Here is a 20,447-nt window from a genome sequence, read left to right on the forward strand (position 1 = left end):
ACATCCAACACATGGCACCTAAAGGTAGCCAGAGCCAGGGACTTGGGACGAACTCCCAATACCATCATGACTCCATCAATTAGTGAGGAGTCAAACCCAGCCAGACAACTAGCCATGCAAACCTCAAAATTCTCCAGAGAAATAAAGGGGAGGTCTAGGGAAGAGGTGGAACTTTTTTCTTCTAAGATTCAGAGGTGCACAAAGTCTTCCTAATATCAAACCTCAATTTTCCTGATGTAGCTACCCTCTTTTCTTTTCAATCCCTACCCATCAAGCACTTACAAGGCAGCCACTAAAAATGGAGTGCATGTGCCATATCCAGAGCGAGCATCATTCTCCCCAAATCAGTGACTCGGTCCCCTCCCACTAAGGCTATACATGTACTAAGGCCTTCAAACTCCCTAAAGCTGGATGAGAGAAGAGCCCACGGCTGGTTCCTAGAGCTCTTCCAGTCTTAATTTCCTGGGTCCAAATGCTGATAGAGTAGGATCTATGTAGTAGAACACCAGCCTTGAGTGATAAAGCTCAGGCCCTGAGTTTAAGCCCAGTACTGGCACAAAAACAAACAAAAGGGGGAGGGGCTTACCAGGTACCAGTAGCTCATGCCTGTAATCCTAGCTACTCAGGAGGCTGAGATCTGAAATTTGAAGCCAGTCACAAGACTCTTATCTCCAATTAATTACTAGAAAACCAAAAATGGTGCTGTGGCTCAAAATGATACAGTGCTAGCCTTGAGTGAAAAAGCTCAGGGACAGCACAGAGGCCCTGAGTTCAAGTCCCACAGCCAACATAAAAAGGTGGGGGGCCTGACCAAGACACCCTGGATTAGGAGATGCAAGCAGCCCAGGGGTCCTGGAAATATTATATACCTTCCCTCCAGGTATCCATGCTATTTGAGCCCATCAGCATGGCCTGGAAGTTGTCATGTGCCAGAACTATGGCCGGAATTGGCTGAGCCCTCTCATTTGAAACCAACTCCAAGAAAAATGTAAATCCCTGTTTTGGCTTCTTCCAGTTCCCCTCAGGGTTGAGGCTGCCTCCTCTTACATCCCATCCCTGTAGAATGGAGCAGGCTGAGGAAGGGGGAAAGAGACCTCAATCTACAATGAGCAGTATGCCATGACTCACTGTGAAGAAGGAGAGCCAGGGTTCCCCTCAGACCCTTGCCCAAGCCATCACTGACCCACTTTCTTCTCCTTGGACTGGTTGCCTGCCTTCCCAGCAGCTCAAAGGCAGAGCCTGAGGCAAGGAGACAGGACGCCTAGGTTCCTGGCTCCACCCCATACCAATGCCCCAGTTTCCCTGATCACCCAGAAGGGAGGGGGCAGCTACCCTCCCTCCTGGGAAAGGGAAGGAGAGAAAGTGTGGAGGGTTCTGGGAGGTGCTGGGCAGACAGGTGTTGTCATGAAGTGTGCCTCCCTCCCACACAGGGGATAGGAACCTGGCTGCCTCCTCTCAGTCCCACCAAACAAGCACATATGGCAGGCAGTACTCTTGTCCTCTTCTCTAGGCAGAGGCAAAGAACAAAGTATAGATGACCAAGGCAGTCCAAGTTCAAAGCAACTCCTTCAGCCTGGTTAGACTGAACCTGGGCTAGACAAATTCCACCAATCCTCCAACACAACAGAGAACAGACAGACGAGGCCTGATCCAGTAAAATAAAGAATGTCCCTCCTCTAGCCTCCTTGGGCCTGAAGAGAAGCAGAGCTCAGGGAATAGCCTAATCAAGGGAGTGGGCAGCCTCATGAATGGTCTCAACACAGAAGTACATGAGGTCAAGTGCTGGCATGCTGCCCAGCCCAGAAGTATGTGGGTGAGCGCCCACTCCCCAAGACAGTGGGCCCAGAATCAAATCACTCAGTCTCCATCTGCCACCCTTCACCCGGAACATGCTCCCTAGGAGAACAGGAATGGACCTCTTTCCCTTTCCTGTTCCCACAGTTGGTGTTTCTCAGCAAGGACCTACTGAAAAGCTCCTATGTTTAGAGGCATTAAGAGGAACTAGAGGAAAAGCAGAAAACTCCTTGCTGTTAGGCAGCCCGGCTGCTCTGGGGCCTAGTGAAAGGAGTATTTGGGGATGTAGGGAAAGGTGAGAAGATGCTTAGAAGCTACCCCCACACCCCCACCCCTAGGCCCTGAGGACTAACCACATTCATCATCAGCCTCTACGGTCTGCCCCTATGACTTTATAAATTTCCTACTTGGGGATCTCTGCAAGGTATCCACAGAGAAGCAGACCCCACATGTTCTGGCTATAATTCATGGTTAGTTTTACTTCTGTGGGGTCTCAAGACATTGAAGGGTTTCAGGGAATACTGGGCACATGCAGCCCCAGCCCAGATGCCAACTTGAATTCTAGGAACAGCTGATATTGAACCCCTGAAAGAGGAAGAGCTGAGGTACAGGGTGTCTCCTTAGTACAGGGCATCTGGAACAAACACCACAATTGGAACTGCTCTCACAACCCCAGTAAAGCTCTATGGGAAGAGCCACAGCAGGCTAACCTCGGCAATGACCTCGGCAATGACCTCAGTCTCTCGTGTGTGTGTGTGTGTGTGTGTGTGTGTGTGTGTGTGTGTGTGTGTGTGTGCGCGCGCGCGCGCGCGCGTGCATGCGTGCGTGCGTGCGTGCGTCACAGGGTTTGAACTCTGGGCCTGGGCGCTGTCCCTGAGCTCTTCAGCTGAAGGCAAGCATTCTACCACTTGAGCCACAATGCCACTTCCAGTTTTCTGGTGGTTAATTGGAGATAAAGGTCTCATAGACTTTCCTGTCCGGGCTGGCTTTGAACCATGATCCTCAGATCTCAGCCTCCTGAGTAGCTAGGATTACAGAAGTGAGCCTCCGGCACCCTTCCATTATTATTTTTATTTTTTTCTTTTGGCTGTGGGGCTTAAACTCTGGGCCTGGGCACTGTCCCTGAGCTCTTCAGCTCAAGGCAAGTATTATACCACTTGAGCCACAGCGCCACTTCGGTTTTCTAGTGGTTTACTGGAGATAAGAGTCCATGGACTTTCCTGCTTGGGCTGTCTTTGAACCATGATCCTCAGATCTCAGCCTCCTGAGTAGGTAAGATTATAGGCGTGAGCCACTGGCGCCCTGCCTTTTTTTTTTTTTTTTTGCCAATCCTGTGGCTTAAACTCAGGGCTTGGATGCTATCACTGAGTTTTTTTTGCCCAAGGCTAGTGTTCTACCACTTTGAGCCACAACTCTACTTCCAGCTTTTGGTGGTTAATTGGAGATAAGAGACCTAAGGCTGGGAACCAAGATCCTCATATCTAAGCCTCCTGAGAAGCTAGGATTGCAGGCATAAACCACAGGCTCCCAGCACCCCAGTTCTGAAGCCTCTCAACAATCCTAATACAAGGCCCCTGATCCTTGGTCCCCTGTGTCTCTACCTTATATCTTCCCTCCTTCCCAAATATAGGGAAGACAGCATCTCCCCCTGCTGGGGGGAGCTGGAAAGCCAGCCCAGAGGCAAGGCCAATGACAGGCCTGTTCAGGAGGCCATCCTACCAAGGCTGGGAAGCAGCTCCCAAGCTAGTGGACAGCTTCAGATACCACCACACTCCTGCTGGCTCTGGCAGAAGTGGCTGCAAGCTGAGCACTGGTGGCTCACACATGTAATCCTAGCTATTCAGGAGGCTGAGGTCCAGAGAACAGTGATTTGAGACCAGCCTGGGCAGACTCTTTTGTTGTTGTTGGTGGTGGTGGTCATGGGGCTTGAACTCTGGGCCTGGGTGCTTCAGCTCAAGGCTTCAGCTCAAGGCAAGCACTCTAACACTTGAGCCACAATGCCCCTTCCAGTTTTCTGGTGTTTAACTGGAGATAAGAGTCTCCCGGACTTTCTTTTTTTTTTTTTTTTTTTGTCGGTCGTGGGGCTTGAACTCCGGGCCTGGGCGCTGTCCCTCAGCTCTTCAGCTCAAGGCCAGCGCTCTACCATTTGAGCTACAGCGCCACTTCCGGTTTTCTGGTGGTTTATTGGAGATAGGAGTTTCACGGTCTTTCCTGCCCAGGCTGGCTTTGAACCGCGATCCTCAGATCTCAGCCTCCTGAGTAGCTAGGATTACAGGCGTGAGCCACCAGCGCTCGGCGTCTCCCGGACTTTCCTGCTCAGTCTGGCTTTGAACTGAGATCCTCAGATCTCAGCCTCCTAAGTAGCTAGGATTATAGGTGTGAGCCACCAGTGCCCAGCTCCAGCCCTGCTTTTATGCTGGTTATTTTGGAAATAAAGAGTCTGCCCAGGGCCTGGTGTCAGTGGCTCACACCTGTAACCCTAGTTACTCAGGAGGCTGAGATCTGAGGATAGCATTCAAAGCAACATTGACAGGAAAGTCCATGGGCCTCTTATCTCCAATTAACCACCAGAAAAACTAGAAGGAGTGCTGTGGCTCAAAGTGATAAAGCACTAACCTTGAGCGAAAGAGCCAAGGAACGGCTTCCAGGCCCTGAGTTCAAGCCCCATGACCAACAAATAAAGCAGGGCTGAAAGCAGGGCTCAGGTAGCAAGAGCTTAGCAGCAAGCTGAGTGAGTGCAAAGGCCCTGAATTCAAATCTGGCACACAGAAAAAAACGTTGCTACAAAGAAAATGGACCACCAGCATCTAGCAAGGTAACTCAATAGCATCATCAATCTTCAGTAGATTTTTTACAACTTTCACTGTGGAAATCAAACCCCACAGCTAGCAAATATCCTAAGCCACCAACAGATACATAATGAGCAGTCCCTGTGCCCCTGGCCAAGGTCAAATCCCAGCCCCAATGTGAAGCAAGACTGGAAAGGGCTCCTGGGAAGAGCAAGTCTGATAGCTCAGAAGAAGGGAGCAGCTAGCACTACTCATATCATAACTGACTAGAGGAGCAGTATCTGACTGACTCAGGAGAGGGATTGTTGAACATCTACCAGGCCTCTCCTGTCCTTCCAACTTAGCCTACGAGGATAAATCAGGAAGTTAGCATTTGGGACAGCACCTGGCATAGCCCCTACAGGCTAGATGAAAGCAAGAGCATAGGTAGGACCTGAGGGGAACCACAAACCCAGCAGACAATGGTGAGTAAAGTAGGTTTGGCCTGTCTGGATTCCTCTCTGTTGCTGCTTCTGGACTACTCAGAAGATGAGTTTTCATCCCAGGCTGCAATTTCCCTGTCTCTAAAAGAAGGAAAAATGTCCATCCAGAAACTCCTAGAGGAAAATATGTGGGGAGATGATGTGCTGCAGAGGGTTAAAATGAACAAGATGGACTCAGCTTTTCAGACTGGGCAGGAGACAGCCAAGGAAAGAAGGCAGTTATTACCCTGACCACATTGACCTGTGACCCTCCTGGGAAAGTCCTGAGGGTCTGGCTCAGGCTAGTTGGACACATCCTCATGGGCACACATCCATTCCCACCCATATATAAAGCAGCCTGGAGTCCCACCCTAGACTATTTCTGGCACTACCAGGCAGCATCCTAGCAGAGGAGAATGGGAAATCTCAGAGTAAAAGACCTCAGATGAGGAATCCCCATGCTCAATGCCCAAAAGGAAGAGGTAAGTCTACCTGGACTTCCCAGAGTACATCACATCCCCCTACTTCTACCTCAGTACCACATGCTCAAGCACAGAGATTAAGGCCCAGAGCTCTGAAAATCTCTACCAAGAAAAGGTATGAAGTTGGGTGTGGTGGTACATGCCTATAATCTATGCCTCCACTTGGGAGGTAGAAATCAGAAGGATGGTAGTTCAAGCACAGCCTGGGCAAAAAAACTGGGAGACCATATCTCAACCAACAAGCTGGGCATGGTGGTTCATACCTATAATCCAACCTATATCTATACAAGAAATATGGGTAGATAAGTAACTGTCAAAAATTGGCCCCCGGCAAAATGAAGGACCCTATTCTAAAAATAACTAAAGCAAAAAAGGCCTAGAAGCCAGGTGCTGGTGGCTCATACCTATAATCCTAGCTACTAGGGAGGCTGAGATCTGAGGATCACAGTTCAAAGCCAGCCTGGGCAGGAAAGTCCACGAGATTCTTATCTTCAATAAGCCACCAGAAAACCAGAAGTGGCGCTACGCCTCAAGTGGTAGAGCGTTAGCCTTGAGCTGAAGAGCTGAGGGACAGCACTCAGGACCAGAGTTCAAGCCCTGCAACCAACAAAAAATGGCTAGCAGCGTAGCTCAGTGATAAAGCACCTGTCTAGTAAATGCAAGGCCCTAAGTTCAAACCTCAAAAACCTCAAAAACAAAAAACCCAGTATGGAACACAGCAGAAACATTTTACATTCTAGCTATCACAAGAAGGAAGCTAGGTACTGAGCTATAGTGAGATGTTACTAACACCATCCTAAACTGTCCAGAGATTCTGGGACACATACCCCTTAGGCCTGTATCGTCTGAACCATAGAGCAGGGTGCAGTAGGAACCAAAGGCTCTTAAATTGAGGGCTGGCATGGAGCAGAGATAGACCCAAGCCCTGCCAGGCCATCAATTCCCAGTCAACCTCATGGCTGGCCTCCATCCATTCCTTGCAATGTCCTCCACTCCTGAACCCCCTGGTTCCCTGACAGCTCAAACACTGGTAGTCAGCTAGCCTGGGCAGGAAACCCACATAGCCCATTTCATCCAAAGCTGTCCCAGAGGGCTCTTCCATCCTCCCAGCTCTTACCCGACTCGTTGGGAGAGTTCATGCCGGCTCTGGGCCCGCAGGAAGCTGGCGCTGGGGGCTGGGACAGGAGGGGGTGAAGCTGCGATGATGTCAAGAGAGACAGACGATGATAACAGACAGACGAACGGGACAGGAGCCCGGGCCCCTGGGCCTCTAATACCCATCCAAGGCCATCCTTCAGGGCGAGGCAGTCAGGCACTCAGAACAGCAACCCTGGGGAGAGATGGAGCAGGGTTAGAGGCCCCCAACTCAGAAATCTACCAAAGGGAACCTTAGAGCAGTCAGTTTACCCCTGGGGACACCTGGGAAGGGACATCTGCCCCAGGGCACAAAGGGAAGTAGTGGAACTAGACCACCAGACCTTACTCTCTTCTCTTCCAAACTGGTGAAGCTCCAAGTGCCCCAAGGATAGGAAATGGCTACAGAGTACACAGTCAAGCCAACTCCTTTGCAGCATTGGTGCCCACTGGCAGTTGAAGAGAACTTATGGACTCCCAGAGTGCCTAATGTGGAACCAAGATGCAGGTGGGCTGCTTCTAGCCACTCCACACAGCAATGGGAAACACAAGGATGATCTGGAGACCATGGCAGAAGTTTAAGGAGAGACAGGAACCCAGCTCTAATATAATCTAAACTGGGACCCCCGGGGAGCAGTCATCGTGTCCAGGCCTCCTGAGCTTTCATCATCCACCTCTGGAAATGCAGATGTGCTTTCTGTCTCCATCCCCATTCAGTCCTCATCCTCCAAGTTAACAACAGGACAAGGCACAAGAATGTGTTTCCAGGAATTAAGAAAGTCTAAGACATCCGTCCTAGATCTAGTACTCCAGCCTGGGGGAAAGGGGATACAAACCCAGGGATTTATGTACAGCTTGTGTTCTGCCTGCTAAGCCACATCTTGACACATGCTGAGTCTACCAGAACAAGGGACACCTTTTAAAAATTTGTCCAAAGGCAAGGACAATATAGTAATGGAGGCTGTATTAAAGGACCACCAAGGCCCTTTGCTCAGCTGTCCCCACAAAGCTCCCTCCAGCCCCAGCCCCAGCCCCAGCCCCAACCCCAGAGTCAGTCCTTAAGCCTCACACACTAGGCATGCTCCCACATAGGCATTCCCCTAAGCACCCACCATCCATGATCTCATTCATACACTTCGAAATGAAGGCAGGCCCGCCAATATCCAATGGAAGTGAGTAACAGGAAGTGATCAGAGGATGCCCAGAGCTGCTGGATGTTTAAGCCCTAACCTTACAGCTCCCCAAGCCTCCAGCAGGCAATCAGCTCTGCCTCCCGGAGAGCCCCACCTCCTGGCAGGATTAATTCTCAGTAAGCCTTGAATTCTCATCAAGGATTCTCAGGGGTAGGGTTCATGTGGTGCCCAGAAACCCACAAGTCAGCTGTCAGAGACACAAGAACATGCCTACAACATACACAAAAAAGACTCAGAGGTCCTGGGCCTGCTGGCCACTGCTCTCACCCACAAGGTTTGGACTCTGTAGCTATAGGAAGGTACATTGAGAATGAGGGGTCAGGGCTGAATGGACCAGGTTGCTCCAACAGTCTCAGGTGTGGGATAAGGACAAAGGAGGTTAAGCAGGGCTGGGGCCAACTTCAGGAATGCAGCAGGTGGGGCTGTTAGTGCTCTGGCAGGGCCCGTGTGGGCAGGTAGCTCAGTCAGTGCCCACACCAGGGCTGGCGCCCAGTCCTGCTCACGCCCTTTTCTGTGGGCTGGGGAACATAGGTTCAGAAATTCCCACGACTGACAGCAGCTTGGGTAGTCCAGCCCATCTCTTTACTAAAAGGCACCTTCACAGGGGGGCACTCAGAAGGGTCAGATGGCAATGGAACAAAAACTTAGTTCCACTCAGCCCCTATCCCCCTTCCATTCCTAGTTTCTCTCTGGGTCTTAAAGGGGCTGATTCTCACTCACAGGGGAGAAAAGGAAGGGAGCAGCTCTTTCAACTCATAGTGAGCTCAAGACCCATCTATGTAAGACCCAGCAGTGCCGTTAGGCCTCTACTGACCAGCAGAGATTCTGCCTGGATCTAACATTTTGAGTTTAAGGCCATCCTGAGCTATATAGTGAGACTGTGTCTCAAAAAATAAAATAAATAGCCAGGTGCCAGTGGCTCACTCATGTAATCCTAGCTACTCAAGAGGCTGAGATCTGAGGATCACATTTCAAAGCCAACCCAGGCAGGGAAATCTGTGAGTCTCTCATCTCCAATTAATCACAGAAAAATCCAGAACTGGAGTTGTGGCTACAGCAGTAAGAGTGCTAGCCTTGAGCAAAAGCAGCTCAGGGACAGCACTCAGGCCTAGAGTTCAAGCCCCAGGACCAGCAGAAATACATACATACATACATACATATATACATAAATGTCTCCCAAATGAACAAGCCACAGTCTAGGGCTTCCTGGGAAACAAAGCCACGTTCATAGCCTGTCCCTGACCATGACAGGAGCAGATTCTTGTCTGGGGTGGGGCCCAAAGGGGAAAGAGTGCAGGCAGCCTGATGTTCAAAACCTGAACTGCAGACCAGGAGCTGTGTGGCTCCGGGACCAAACCAGTGAGCAGCCCAGCTTTCAAGACCTCAAAGTAGGCAGACCCTCAGGGCCCTGTTTCTCTCACCTTGGTGGGCCAACTTTCTTCTACTTCCCTGCAGGAGGCAAACCCACCTTCCACCTCCAGCCAAGACAGCACAGCAAGAAGAATGCAGGAACTGGCAGAATCATATCCTAAAGGCTTTGCTAAGTGGTAGGAGGTAGGACAGAAACCTCAGGGAGACCCTCCTACCCAATTTATGAGCAATTAAAACTTCCAGGGTGGAAAGGCCAGACCAGTGAGGCAGGCTAAAGCAATGTAAAGTCCCAAAAGCCACAAGGTCATAATGCTGCCCTGCAGGGATCTTGTTCCTCAAACAATTCCCCCTAAATTCCAGGTGTCAAGCTGGCCTTGGAAGGCCTCTCCAGAACCTGGACTCTAGTACCTCCACACCACCCCCTCTCAACACAACAGCTTTGGACCTGCAAAAGTCAGGCCCAAGTCCTGAGCTCCTAGGCCAGGGCCACTCCCCAGGTCATAGGTAGCAGGGTTAAGCAGTCCTGTTAAGTCTGATATCAGTTTTGCTTGCCCCAGTGACTGCAAGAGAAAGCGCCAAACCCAGACAATCCCATCCAAAGGTACCAAGTGCTCCTCATCTTTCTTGACCCCTCCTGATCATGGCCGCAGAAGACCACTTTCTCCAGCCTCTGCGAGCTTCTATTGCTTCTCTGCCAAACTGAGCCAACAGAAGACCAGGAGGATAAGAGCCATGCAGGGTGCTGTCTTACATGTCCAGGCCCCAAACTAAGGAAAGGAGGAAGACAACAAGAGAGGAAAAAAGGTACTGGGCTGACAAATTCATTTTTGCAATCGGCCCATTTCTGTTTGTCTGCTCAGACGCAGCTCCAGGCATCTGCACAAGCCAGATGGAGGAGGCTTCTATTTCTAGAAAAAAAAAAAAATGGGGGGAGGGGAGGAGGGGAAGAGGCAGAGGCAGAGGGCAGAGGAAGGGGTCTATTTGCCCTAAAACCTCAGACAGAATGATACCCACTCCCCAGCACTACCAGACAGGGTTCCCATTCAAGAAAGGGCTGGGCTGAGGTGGGGTGGGGGGAAGAAGAAAGGCAGAGAAAGTTTAATTAGCCGAAGTCAGCTACAACAGGCCCCCTCACTGGCTGCATCAGGTTTTCATTCATGAGCAAAAGACAGTGCTCCAAAAATGCCAAGAACGGCCCCCACTCGCTGTCTCTCCCTCACCCCCCCCCCCCTGCAACCACCACCAACAGAAGTGCGTCCTCTAGCAGGCTGGCTGAGCCTGATGCCATGTTCCAGACAACCCTCCTCAAAGGGATGTGAGTAGGAAGAATTAATTATTAAAGAGCAGCTGGTACTTCAGCACTGACTGCACTACCCCCAGCTCTTGTGGCTGATCCCCCTCCCCCACTGTGCAGAAACACAAATGACCCCCTCCTCATTTCCAGGCCCCATTTGTAAGCACACAGTTAAGATGCCACCCCTAGGAAACAGAAAGCAAACCTTTGTTTCTGCATCTACTTGAGGTGGGTGGAGCATGGGATATTGTTGTCCCCCACTCCAAATTACAATATCCAGCCAAAGTAGAAAGCTACACAGGGACAGAAAAAGCTGGCCCACAGCAAACACTTCCCCCTTCCCCTGCTCCCAGGTAACCTGCACCTGGGATCTGTCTCTCTGGCCACTAAGATATACACAATCTCAGGACAGATTGGAGATACTGGGAGCTTCTAACTCAGAGACACCCCCCCCCACACACACACACACCTGCCTCATCAAGACTTAGTACAGATCAAAGTTCAAGTGGAAGGAGGAAAAAGAGTATTTAAGAAAAGGCAAAGGAGACAAACCAAGATCTTCCCTCAAGCTTTGTGTTGAGGGAGGGAAAGGAAGGAGGGAAGTCTGGAATAGAGAAGCAGGCAGCCCCCAAGATGGCTCACCCACATCCCCAGCCCAGCCCAATATCTCAACAAGCAGAGTAAGCTCAAGGGTCCCAGTGCCTGGGACCTGGGGAGACAGGATTCTCTCTGCCAACACCTTCAAAACCTAAGAGGAGATCCAAGGTAGGACCTTGCCCCAGAATCAGTCCTTCAGGAAACCTAGCCAAGAGTCCTCTGGCTAAGACCCTACCATCTCCTGCCTCCTTTTGTTTCTATGATCTGGCTCCGACCTCCCCTCCCAAAGGAGGCTGAACCTAACCACAACTCCCCCCCCCCTCCCACTACCACCACAGGCTCCAAAACTAATTTCATGTCCCAAAAGCATAGTGGTCACTGTCACAGTGGTGGGTCCCTTTCACAACCCCCCTTTTCTAAAGAAACTGCAGCTGCTACCCTTCCTCTTTAGGGACACAACTCATCTCAGAAGACCAAAGACAGGAATATCAGTTGGTCACCTCCTCTCCCAAAAGAAGCACTCCCATTTCCCCTCACTCCCCCCCCCTCACACACTCCCAGATTAATTACATATCATCCAGCCAGTTCTCATCTTCCCCAGGGCCCCAGGGAAGGGTGGGGTAGAGGAGCTGACTCCCCCCCCCCCCAAGTTAACCAGGCACAGTCAACCAGAGTCCCTACCTCCTTGAGACACAGAGGATGAAAAATGGGTAGAGGGGGGCATCCACCCCGACGAGGAGAGCGAAGCTCCAATTTACCTCCCAGCTCTCTCCCTAGCTCCCGGGTGTCAGACACAAGAGGGCAGGAACAAACGCAGTAACACCTCCCAGGCAAGGGGGTGAGAATAATAGTAGAGAGAAGTAAGGTGGGACACCTCCACCCCACCCCACCCCCAGTTTCCCTTCTCCTGCACAGAAGTCAAGGGCATAAAACCAAAGATGCGTTCTGGGCGATGGGGAGAAGCGCTGTGGGTGGGCAGCGCCCTTCACCTCAGAGTACCAAGAAAAAGGGTGTCCAGCGAAGCAGGGGGGGTGGGGAATCTACCCAAAATCCGGGTGCAGGGCTGAAACCGTTCTGCAACGCCACACGCGCTGCTGGGGAGGAGACAAATCAGACATCCCCGGCCGGTCTCCGGGCGATCGGGGGGCGCGGGAAGACCGCCCCTCCCTTACCTGCAGAGAAGGCGCCCTGCACGGGAGGGAGGGCTGGGGAGGGGCGCGCGCAGCTAGCCTGAGGCCCGGCTCCCGGGCTGGCGACGCTCCCGGGGCGGGGGGGGGGGGGCTGCCGGCTGGCACCCAACGAACGCGGGGAGGAAGGCAAGGGGGGCGCGGAGCGCGGCGGCGCGAGCGCGGGGAGCCCGCGGGCAGCGACGGCGGGAGAAGGCGGCGCCGCCTGGAGTCCCGGGGACCACTCCCGAGAAGGTGGGATCCTGGCGGGTACGACGCGCTCACCCGCTGCGGCTCGAGCTCCGGCTTCGCGGGCGGCGGCGGCAGCAGCGGCGGCGGCAGCAGCGGCAGCGCCTCCTCCACGGCTCCTCCATCTTTGCGGCGGCTCCTCCGGCTCCGCTCGCCGCCGCCACCAACAACAACATTCGGAGACGTCACTCCCGTCACGTGACCCAGGCCCGAGCTAAAAATAGACCCAACACCCCCCCCCTCCTCTCCCAACTTCAACCACTGCGAAACCCTCCCCTCCTCGTTGGCCCGCCCCTCGCTGGGCGGGGCTAGAAGCTCCACCGTGATAGCTTCTTAAAGGGCCAGAGTCCTGAAAAAGGTTAGGCTAAAGAGGGTCTCGAAGGGAAGGGATTGGAGTCCCTGGCTTCCTAGTGGAAGGAGAGCTAAGGGGATTCGGAACTGGCTTCTGGGGCTTTGGCCTTTGGGAATTACGACTTCGTTCTCAGCGGTTCCTCGACTTCTTTTTCAAACCCTGGATGGTGCAATCTTTGCCTGCCTAAGCTGCTTCCTAACACGCCCTCCAGGGAGAGATGGGGGTGGGGACTAGGGTAGAGTCTTAGGGGCTGCAGACCACAAGCCTCTGTTGGAGGATGAAGCTAGAAATACATTCCTTGGTTAGATTATTTGAGTTGTCATTCCCATCTGGTACTTTACATCCATGCCAATGAAGAAAGAAAGCCTGGAGAAAGCCAAGATATGGTGGTGACAGACCAGGGCCTTCAGATAAGGGCAGGGTGAGAACCTGAAAGACTGCTGGTCCCTGTGGTGCCAGCCTTCCTCACTATACCATCCCTTGAGACACAACAGGAGTATGTGTGATTAACCTGAACAGTTTGCCAAACCTTGCAATTCCACTAACAAAAATTTCTTATAAGGAAATAAATATTTTTGGGTTCCAAAATGAGCATAGGAGATGGGGGGGGTTGTTTTTGTTGGTCATGGGTCTTGAACTCTGGGCCTGGGCACTGTCACTGCACTCTCAGCTCAAAGCGAGCGCTCTACCACTTGAGCCACAGTGCCACTTCCCGTTTGTTTTTTTTTTTTTTGTCGGTCATGGGACTTGAACTCTGGGCCTGGGCGCTGTCCCTCAGCTCTTCAGCTCAAGGCGAGCGCTCTACCACTTGAGCTACAGCGCCACTTCCTGTTTTCTGGTGGTTTATTGGAGATAGGAGTCTCACGGTCTCTCCTGCCCGGGCTGGCTTTGAACCGCGATCCTCAGATCTCAGCCTCCTGAGTAGCTAGGATTACAGGCGTGAGCCACTGGTGCCCAGCTAGGAGATTGCTTATAATAATATAAAATGTCGTTAAAAAATAATCAAGTTATGGGGCTGGGAAGGTGGCTCAGTGGTAGAGTGCTTGCCTTGCATGCTTGAGGCCCTGGGTTCGATTCCTCAGCACCACATAAGCAGAAAAAAGCCAGAAGTGGTGCTGTGGCTCAAGTGGTAGAGTGCTACCCTTGAGCTGAAGAGCTGAGGGACAGCACCCAGGCCCAGAGTTCAAGCCCCATGACTGGCAAAAAATAAAAATAAAAAAATAATCAAGTTAGGTTGGGAATGTGGCTTAGTGCTTGCCTAGCATTCATGAAGTCCTGGGTTTGATCCCTCAGTACCACACAAACAGAATAAGCCAGAAGTGGTGCTGTGGCTCAAGTGGTAGAATGCTAGCCTTGAGCACAGAGAGGCTCAGGGACAGTGCCCAGGCCCTGAGTTCAAGTCCCAGGACTGGCAAAAAAGAGAAAAGCTGGAATTGGAGCTATGGCTCAAGTGGTAGAGTGCTAGCCTTGAGAAAAAGCTAAGGGACAGCACTCAGGGGTAGGGGAGAAAGAGAGAGCGAGAGAGCCCTCAAATGCACTAGAAATTCCATAAAGGTCTGAGGACACAAGAAATGTCCAGATTGTCTTCTCCTAGGATCTATCTATCTTACACAAGGTGATCAGTTAACTGTCTCCTAGAGTACCTAAGCTAGATGTGTCCCATTCTATAGATGAGAGACTGAGGTTCAGAGAAGTTAAAAAGTTCATGTAAGAAAGAACTGAGATTCATGGGGCTGGGAAGGTGGCTCAGTGGTAGAGCGCATGCCTTGCATGCCAGAGGCCCTGGGTTCGATTCCTCAGCACCACATAAGCAAAAAGAAAAAAGCCGGAAGTGGCGCTGTGGCTCAAGTGGTAGAGAGCTAGCCTTGAGCTGAAGAGCTGAGGGACAGCGGCCAGACCCAGAGTTCAAGCCCCATGACTGGATAAAAAAAAAAAAAAGAAAGAACTGAGATTCAAACCCAGGTCTCAGTGGTCTCAAACAAAGGAAAAGATGCTGTTGAAGCTGGACTCCCAAACCCAGAACTCTAGTCCTCTTCTCTGGATGTTATCACCTCAGGCTCCCAGAAGCCAAATTCCCTCAGAAATCACAAGAATTTACCTTATGGGAGGCTGAGAATGCTGGTAGAGTACTTGCTTAGTTTGTGTAAGGCCCTGGGTTTCATCCCCAGCACTGAAGAAGAAGAAAAAGGAGGAGAAGAAATTGTTATTGGAAGAGGAGGAGGAAGAGGAAAAGTTGTTGGAGGAAGAGGAGGAGGGGAAGGAAGAAAGGAAGGGAAGGGAGGAAGGGAGGAAATAATTTACTATATGAGACCCTGATAAGCCTTCAGATTTCCTCTCTCAGGTAAATGGAGATTGAATTAATCAGCATTTTTTTTGTTTCTTGGGCTTTTGGTAGGTATTGAAAATAGAAATGTTTCTGGTTTGAAGGACCTTAGAGAATAGAAATCTTCCTGTTTCTATCTCTGTCTCTCTCTTTGTCTCTGTATCTTTTTTTTTTTTTTGGGGGGGGGGGTCCGGTCGTGGGGCCTGAACTCTGGGCCTGGGTGCTGTCCCTCAGCTCTTCAGCTCAAGGCTAGTGTTCTACCACTTGAGCCACAGCGCCACTGCCACTTCTGGATTTTAATTTTTTTTTTTTTTTTTTTTTGCTTATGTGGTGCTGAGGAATCAAACCCAGGGCCTCATGCATGCAAGGTAAGCAATCTACAACTGTGGTACCTGCCCAGCACTGCTTAAGGCTAGCATTCTACCACTTGAGCCACAGCTCCTCTCCCAGCTTTTTTGGTAGTTCAGTGGAGATAAGAATTTCACAATCTGGAGGGGTGGGGGGGAAGATGGGAAGGGATGGGAAGGAAAAACAAAGGAGGAGGCAACAATGCTTGATAAGAAATGTACTCAAAGCCGGGCGCTGGTGGCTCACGCCTGTAATCCTAGCTACTCAGGAGGCTGAGATCTGAGGATCGCGGTTCAAAGCCAGCCCGGGCAGGAGAGACCGTGAGACTCCTATCTCCAATAAACCACCAGAAAACCGGAAGTGGCGCTGTAGCTCAAGTAGTAGAGCGCTGGCCTTGAGCTGAAGAGCTGAGGGACAGTGCCCAGGTCCAGAGTTCAAGCCTCACGACCGACAAAAAAAAAAAAAAAGAAATGTACTCAATGCAGGGCACCAGTGGCTCACTCCTGTAATCCTTGCTACTCAGGAGGCTGAGATCTGAGGATCACAGTTCAAAGCCAGTCCGGGCAGGAAGTCCATGAGACTCATATCTCCAATAAACCACTAGAAAACTGGAAGAAGTGGCACTGTGACTCAAGCGGTAGCGCTCGCTTTGAGCTGAAGAGCCCAGGGACAGTGCTCAGGCCCAGAGTTCAAGCCCCACAACTGGGGGGGGGGGTGAATAAAAAGGGGGGAGGGAAGAGAATTTCACAAGCTAGCTGGGCCATGGTGGCTCACGCCTGTAATCCTAGCTGCTCAGGAGGCTGGGATCTGAGGATTGCAGTTCAAAGCCTGCCTGGTCAGGAGAGTCCCTGAGACTCTTATCTCCAATAAACTACCAGAAAACCAGAAGTGGCTCTATGGCTCAAGTGGTAGAGCGTTAACCTTGAACTGAAGAGCTGAGGGACAGCTCCCAGGCCCAGAGTTCAAGCCCCATGACTGACAAAAAAAAAAAAAAAAAAAAAAAAATTCACAAACTTTCCCACCCAGGCGGGCTTCAAACTGTAATCCTCAGATCTCGGCCTCCTAAGAAGCTAGAATTACAAGCCTGAACCATCGGCGCCCCCCCTGCTGAAATCTGACTCTCTTATTATGAATCCCTAGGATAGGCATACTGTTGCCAGAAGTATTCCCCATGGAAAAGGAAGTTGAGAGACTGTCCTTAGACATTACCTTAATTTCTGCATATAGAATGACTCTGAAGACATGATCCAGTAGCAGATTGAATCCAGCAAGTGACTAGGGAACTTCTGCAGGGGAACCATTGGTGTATTTGTCCTTTGATAATAAGAAAAAGTCTCAGAGGAGAGCTAAGCATTTAACCTCTGGCCTAACAATTAGAGACTTTGAAAAGGGGCTAGGAGTGGAAAGAGGAGTGGTAACCAACACTGCTTGGGGCTCTGGGAGTTATGACTCCCATTTGGAATTATGAGCATCTCCTGGCTATGACTTGGGGCAGGAGATAGAAGCCACCTTCCTCCCTGCTTTGGTGGATGGATATTGCTGAGCTGACAGACAGTAACTACTTCCTCCACACACCCCTGGCTTCTCCAGGGTGTGTGGGAAACCCCTCAAGGGTTTGCAATGCCTGAGATGCAGCCAGCACACCCCTTTTACAATGTGGCCTCACTTCTAAATTCTCATCTCCAATTTCTCTGGTGTGGGAGGATCTGTGGGCAGATGCCAGAGGCTCTGGCCAGAGAGATATGAGTTTTCTGGTCTTTGGTAGGGCCATGTGGAATGGCCCTCCTTGCCTCCAAAGTGACTACCATGGAAATAGTCCATTTCTGCCTAAGGCAGAAAGTAATAATATAGAATGAGGAAGAACTGAGCTGATAAACTCAAGCAACCATCATTTATTAGATATTTATCAAAGACAATATGTACTCTAAAGCTTTTAGCAATTGCCAAAGGTATCTTGCACACAATGGTATCTTGTCTATGTTGCTTTCAGCAAGACTTTATTAAGCCTCTTGAAAAGTGATGAGGCCAGAACATGCTAGATACTATGGGGACTACAAGAGAAGATGACACATTAATGACCACAGGACAGGAGATGAGGAAACCTGGGTCCCCAGGACAACCCCATTCTAGTGTACTCTTCAATATCATTTCCCTCAGGACCTTTATCCACTTATCTGGGGAACAGAACTTGGACTATTGTTGTTGTTGGGTTTTTTTTTTTTTTTTGAAATCTTTCAGTTCTTATAGTTTGTGAGCTCCAAATTAGGTATGATGACAGATGGGACAAAGTCCAGCATAGTGATGGTGTGATGGTTTAATGGTGTGATGGTGTGATGGTGTGTGTGTGTGTGTGTGTGTGTGTGTGTATGCTAGTATCAGGGTTTGAATTCTAACTCAGGGCCTGTGTTCTCATTTGGCTTTTTTTGTCAAGCAAGGCTGACACTCTGCCACTTCCAGCTTTTGGTGGTTAACTGAAGATGACAGTCTCACAGCCTCTCTTTGGGCTGGCTAGGAACAAAAATCCATAGATCTCGACCTTCTGAGTAGCTAGAATTACAGACATGAGCCACCAGAACCAAGCTAGTGACAGGCTTTAAATTATAGGACAGACCTTCATTCCATTGGGATGTTTAAGATTCATTTCTATGATTGGGCTGTTCAGAATGGGCTTAGAGCCAGAAGAAAACTGATTTTAAGGTAAATTTCATGTGTATAAAATAAAAGAACAGGGCTGGGAAGGTGGGTCAGTGGTAGAGCGCTTGCCTTGCATGCCTGAGGCCCTAGGTTCGATTCCCTGGCACCACATAAGCAAAAAGAAAAAAAGCCGGAAGTGGCGCTGTGGCTCAAGTGGTAGAGCGCTAGCCTTGAGCTGAAGAGCTGAGGGACAGCGCCCAGGCCCAGAGTTCAGGCCCCATGACCGGATCCAAAAAAATAAATAAATAAAAGAACAAAGTAAAAGCAATGTTATCCAGGACTGATGCAGTCTAATGAAAACTGCTGTGTTAGCTGGATGCTGGTGGTTCACACCTGTAATTCCAGCTACTCAGGAAGCTGAAATCTGAAAATCAAAGTTCAAAGCCAGCCAGGGCAGGAAAACCCATGAGACTCCTATCTCCAATTAACCACCAGAAAACCGGAAGTGGCACTGTGGCTCAAGTGGTAGAGTGCTAGCCTTGAGCTGAGGGACAGTTCAAGCCCAACAACGGACAAAAAAAGAAAAAAAAGAAAAGAAAACTGCCCTTTGAACTGGTTACAGGTGGCTCACATCTGTAATCCTATATACAAAGCTAGGACAGGAATCTCTTTAAGACTCTTATCTCCAGTTAACCACCAAAAAAGCCAGAAGTAGAGCTGTGGCTCAAGTGGTAGGTTGTGGGGCTAGAACTCTGAGCTTGGGCGCTGTCTCTCAGCTCTTCAGCTCAATGCTAGTGCTCTACCCCTTGAGCCACAGTGCCACTGGTTTTCTAGTTGTTTATCAGAGATAAGAGTCTCACAGACTTTCCTGCTCCAGCTGGCTTTGAACCTCAGTCCTCAGATCTCAGCCTCCTGAGTAGCTAGGATTACAGGCGTGAGCTACCAGTGCCCTGCTCCTATATGACTTTTGACAAGTCTTTTCTTCTTTCTAGGCCTTCCTCCCCCACCCCACCCCGTGTGTGTGTGTGTGTGTGTGTGTGTGTGTGTGTGTGTGTGTGTATTTCTTTTCCCCACCCCCGTGTGTGTGTGTGTGTGTGTGTGTGTGTGTGTGTGTGTGTGTATTTCTTTTCCTTCCTCCTTCCTCCCTCCTTCCTTCCTTGCTTCCTTTCCTTGGTAGCAGCAATGGGATACAAATAAGCCCTTGCTTGTCTATCTGTATGATGAAAGAGCTAGACAAGATTTTCTTTCTTCCATATAGAGACATTTCCGGATGGTCCAACAAAGTTGAGAAGGAAAGGTAGAAAAAACAACTTCCTCCTTTCCCTTTCCATCCCCAGGGCACTCAACTCTGGGCTTGAGGCAGATAGCAACCAGTTTCCGGCCAGTGTCCAACCAACTCGCAGTCACTTTTGATTCTTGGAGATATTTGGAGGAAGAGCAACAAAGAGAGGCCTTGCCCAAGCTATTACCTCAGGCTTCAGTTTTCTCATCTGAAAAAGGCATGGTTGTACCTGTAATCTCAGCTGGGCAGGAGGATCCTAAATTTGAGGCCTAAATTTGAGGCAAGACTATCTCAAAAAACAAAGGGAAGGGCATGTCTGGATTGATGATTTCTGACTTTCTTTCCAGCTCTGCAAGCTTTGAGTTGTAATTCAAAACAAACAAATAAACAAACAAAACAGGGAGGACCTGTCCAGAGGCACAGATCATAGTCATTCTTCACTTGGGAACTTACCTAGTCCTTAAACTCTTGTAGCCTTTCCCAGGCCTCCTGTCTTCTCTGGTCCTGGAAACTGAGGAGAGGCTGCTGCTATCTCTCTGCTCTCAGCAATGGCATCTCCCAGGTAAAGCCAGCATCATGGCACCTAAAACAATTGGTTGAATTTGTTTAAAGCAAAAGATTATTCTGGGGGCTGGGAAGGTGGCTCAGTGGTAGAGCGCTTGCCTTGCATGCCTGAGGCCTTGGGTTCGATTCCTCAGCACCACATAAGCAAAAAGAAAAAAGCTGGAAGTGGCGCTGTGGCTCAAGTGGTAGAGCGCTAGCCTTGAGCTGAAGAGCTGAGGGACAGCTCCCAGGCCCAGAGTTCAGGCCCCTCGACCGAAGCAAAAAAAAAAAACAGCTACCAGTCTCTGGTTTGCATATTACACATGGACCAGGAACCTTTATCAACTACCAGATACCTGCTAAAGGACAGTGGTGGCCAGAAGGCCTGAGACAAAGGTAGGAACTTGGTACAAGGCTTCACAGCCCAGCTCCCTA

At 50.3% G+C, this 20,447-nt stretch overlaps 1 protein-coding gene across 6 annotated transcripts in view; it reads right to left on the reverse strand.

Annotated features, from left to right (window-relative positions):
* Hdac5 (histone deacetylase 5) overlaps positions 1-20,045 on the reverse strand; it is a 50,124-nt gene extending 30,079 nt beyond the window's left edge. For 3 of the 6 annotated variants that reach the window (XM_070027825.1, XM_070027824.1, XM_070027822.1), the window contains exons 1-2: positions 12,567-12,721; positions 6,644-6,856 (exon numbers count right to left, since the gene is read on the reverse strand). In XM_070027825.1, coding sequence (XP_069883926.1) covers positions 6,644-6,665 — 22 coding nt within the window. In that variant the 5' untranslated portion in view covers positions 6,666-6,856; positions 12,567-12,721. Of the gene's footprint in view, positions 1-6,643; positions 6,857-12,566; positions 12,723-16,762; positions 16,868-19,922 lie in introns of those variants that run through there. The other 3 variants (XM_070027827.1, XM_070027828.1, XM_070027823.1) reach the window with 2 other exon arrangements.
* Between the last annotated feature and the right edge of the window lie 402 nt (positions 20,046-20,447).

The sequence above is a fragment of the Dipodomys merriami genome, unplaced genomic scaffold (genome assembly GCF_024711535.1).
Source record: "Dipodomys merriami isolate MVZ:Mamm:240054 unplaced genomic scaffold, mDipMer1.0.p SCAF_19, whole genome shotgun sequence".
Lineage (NCBI taxonomy): Eukaryota > Metazoa > Chordata > Mammalia > Rodentia > Heteromyidae > Dipodomys > Dipodomys merriami.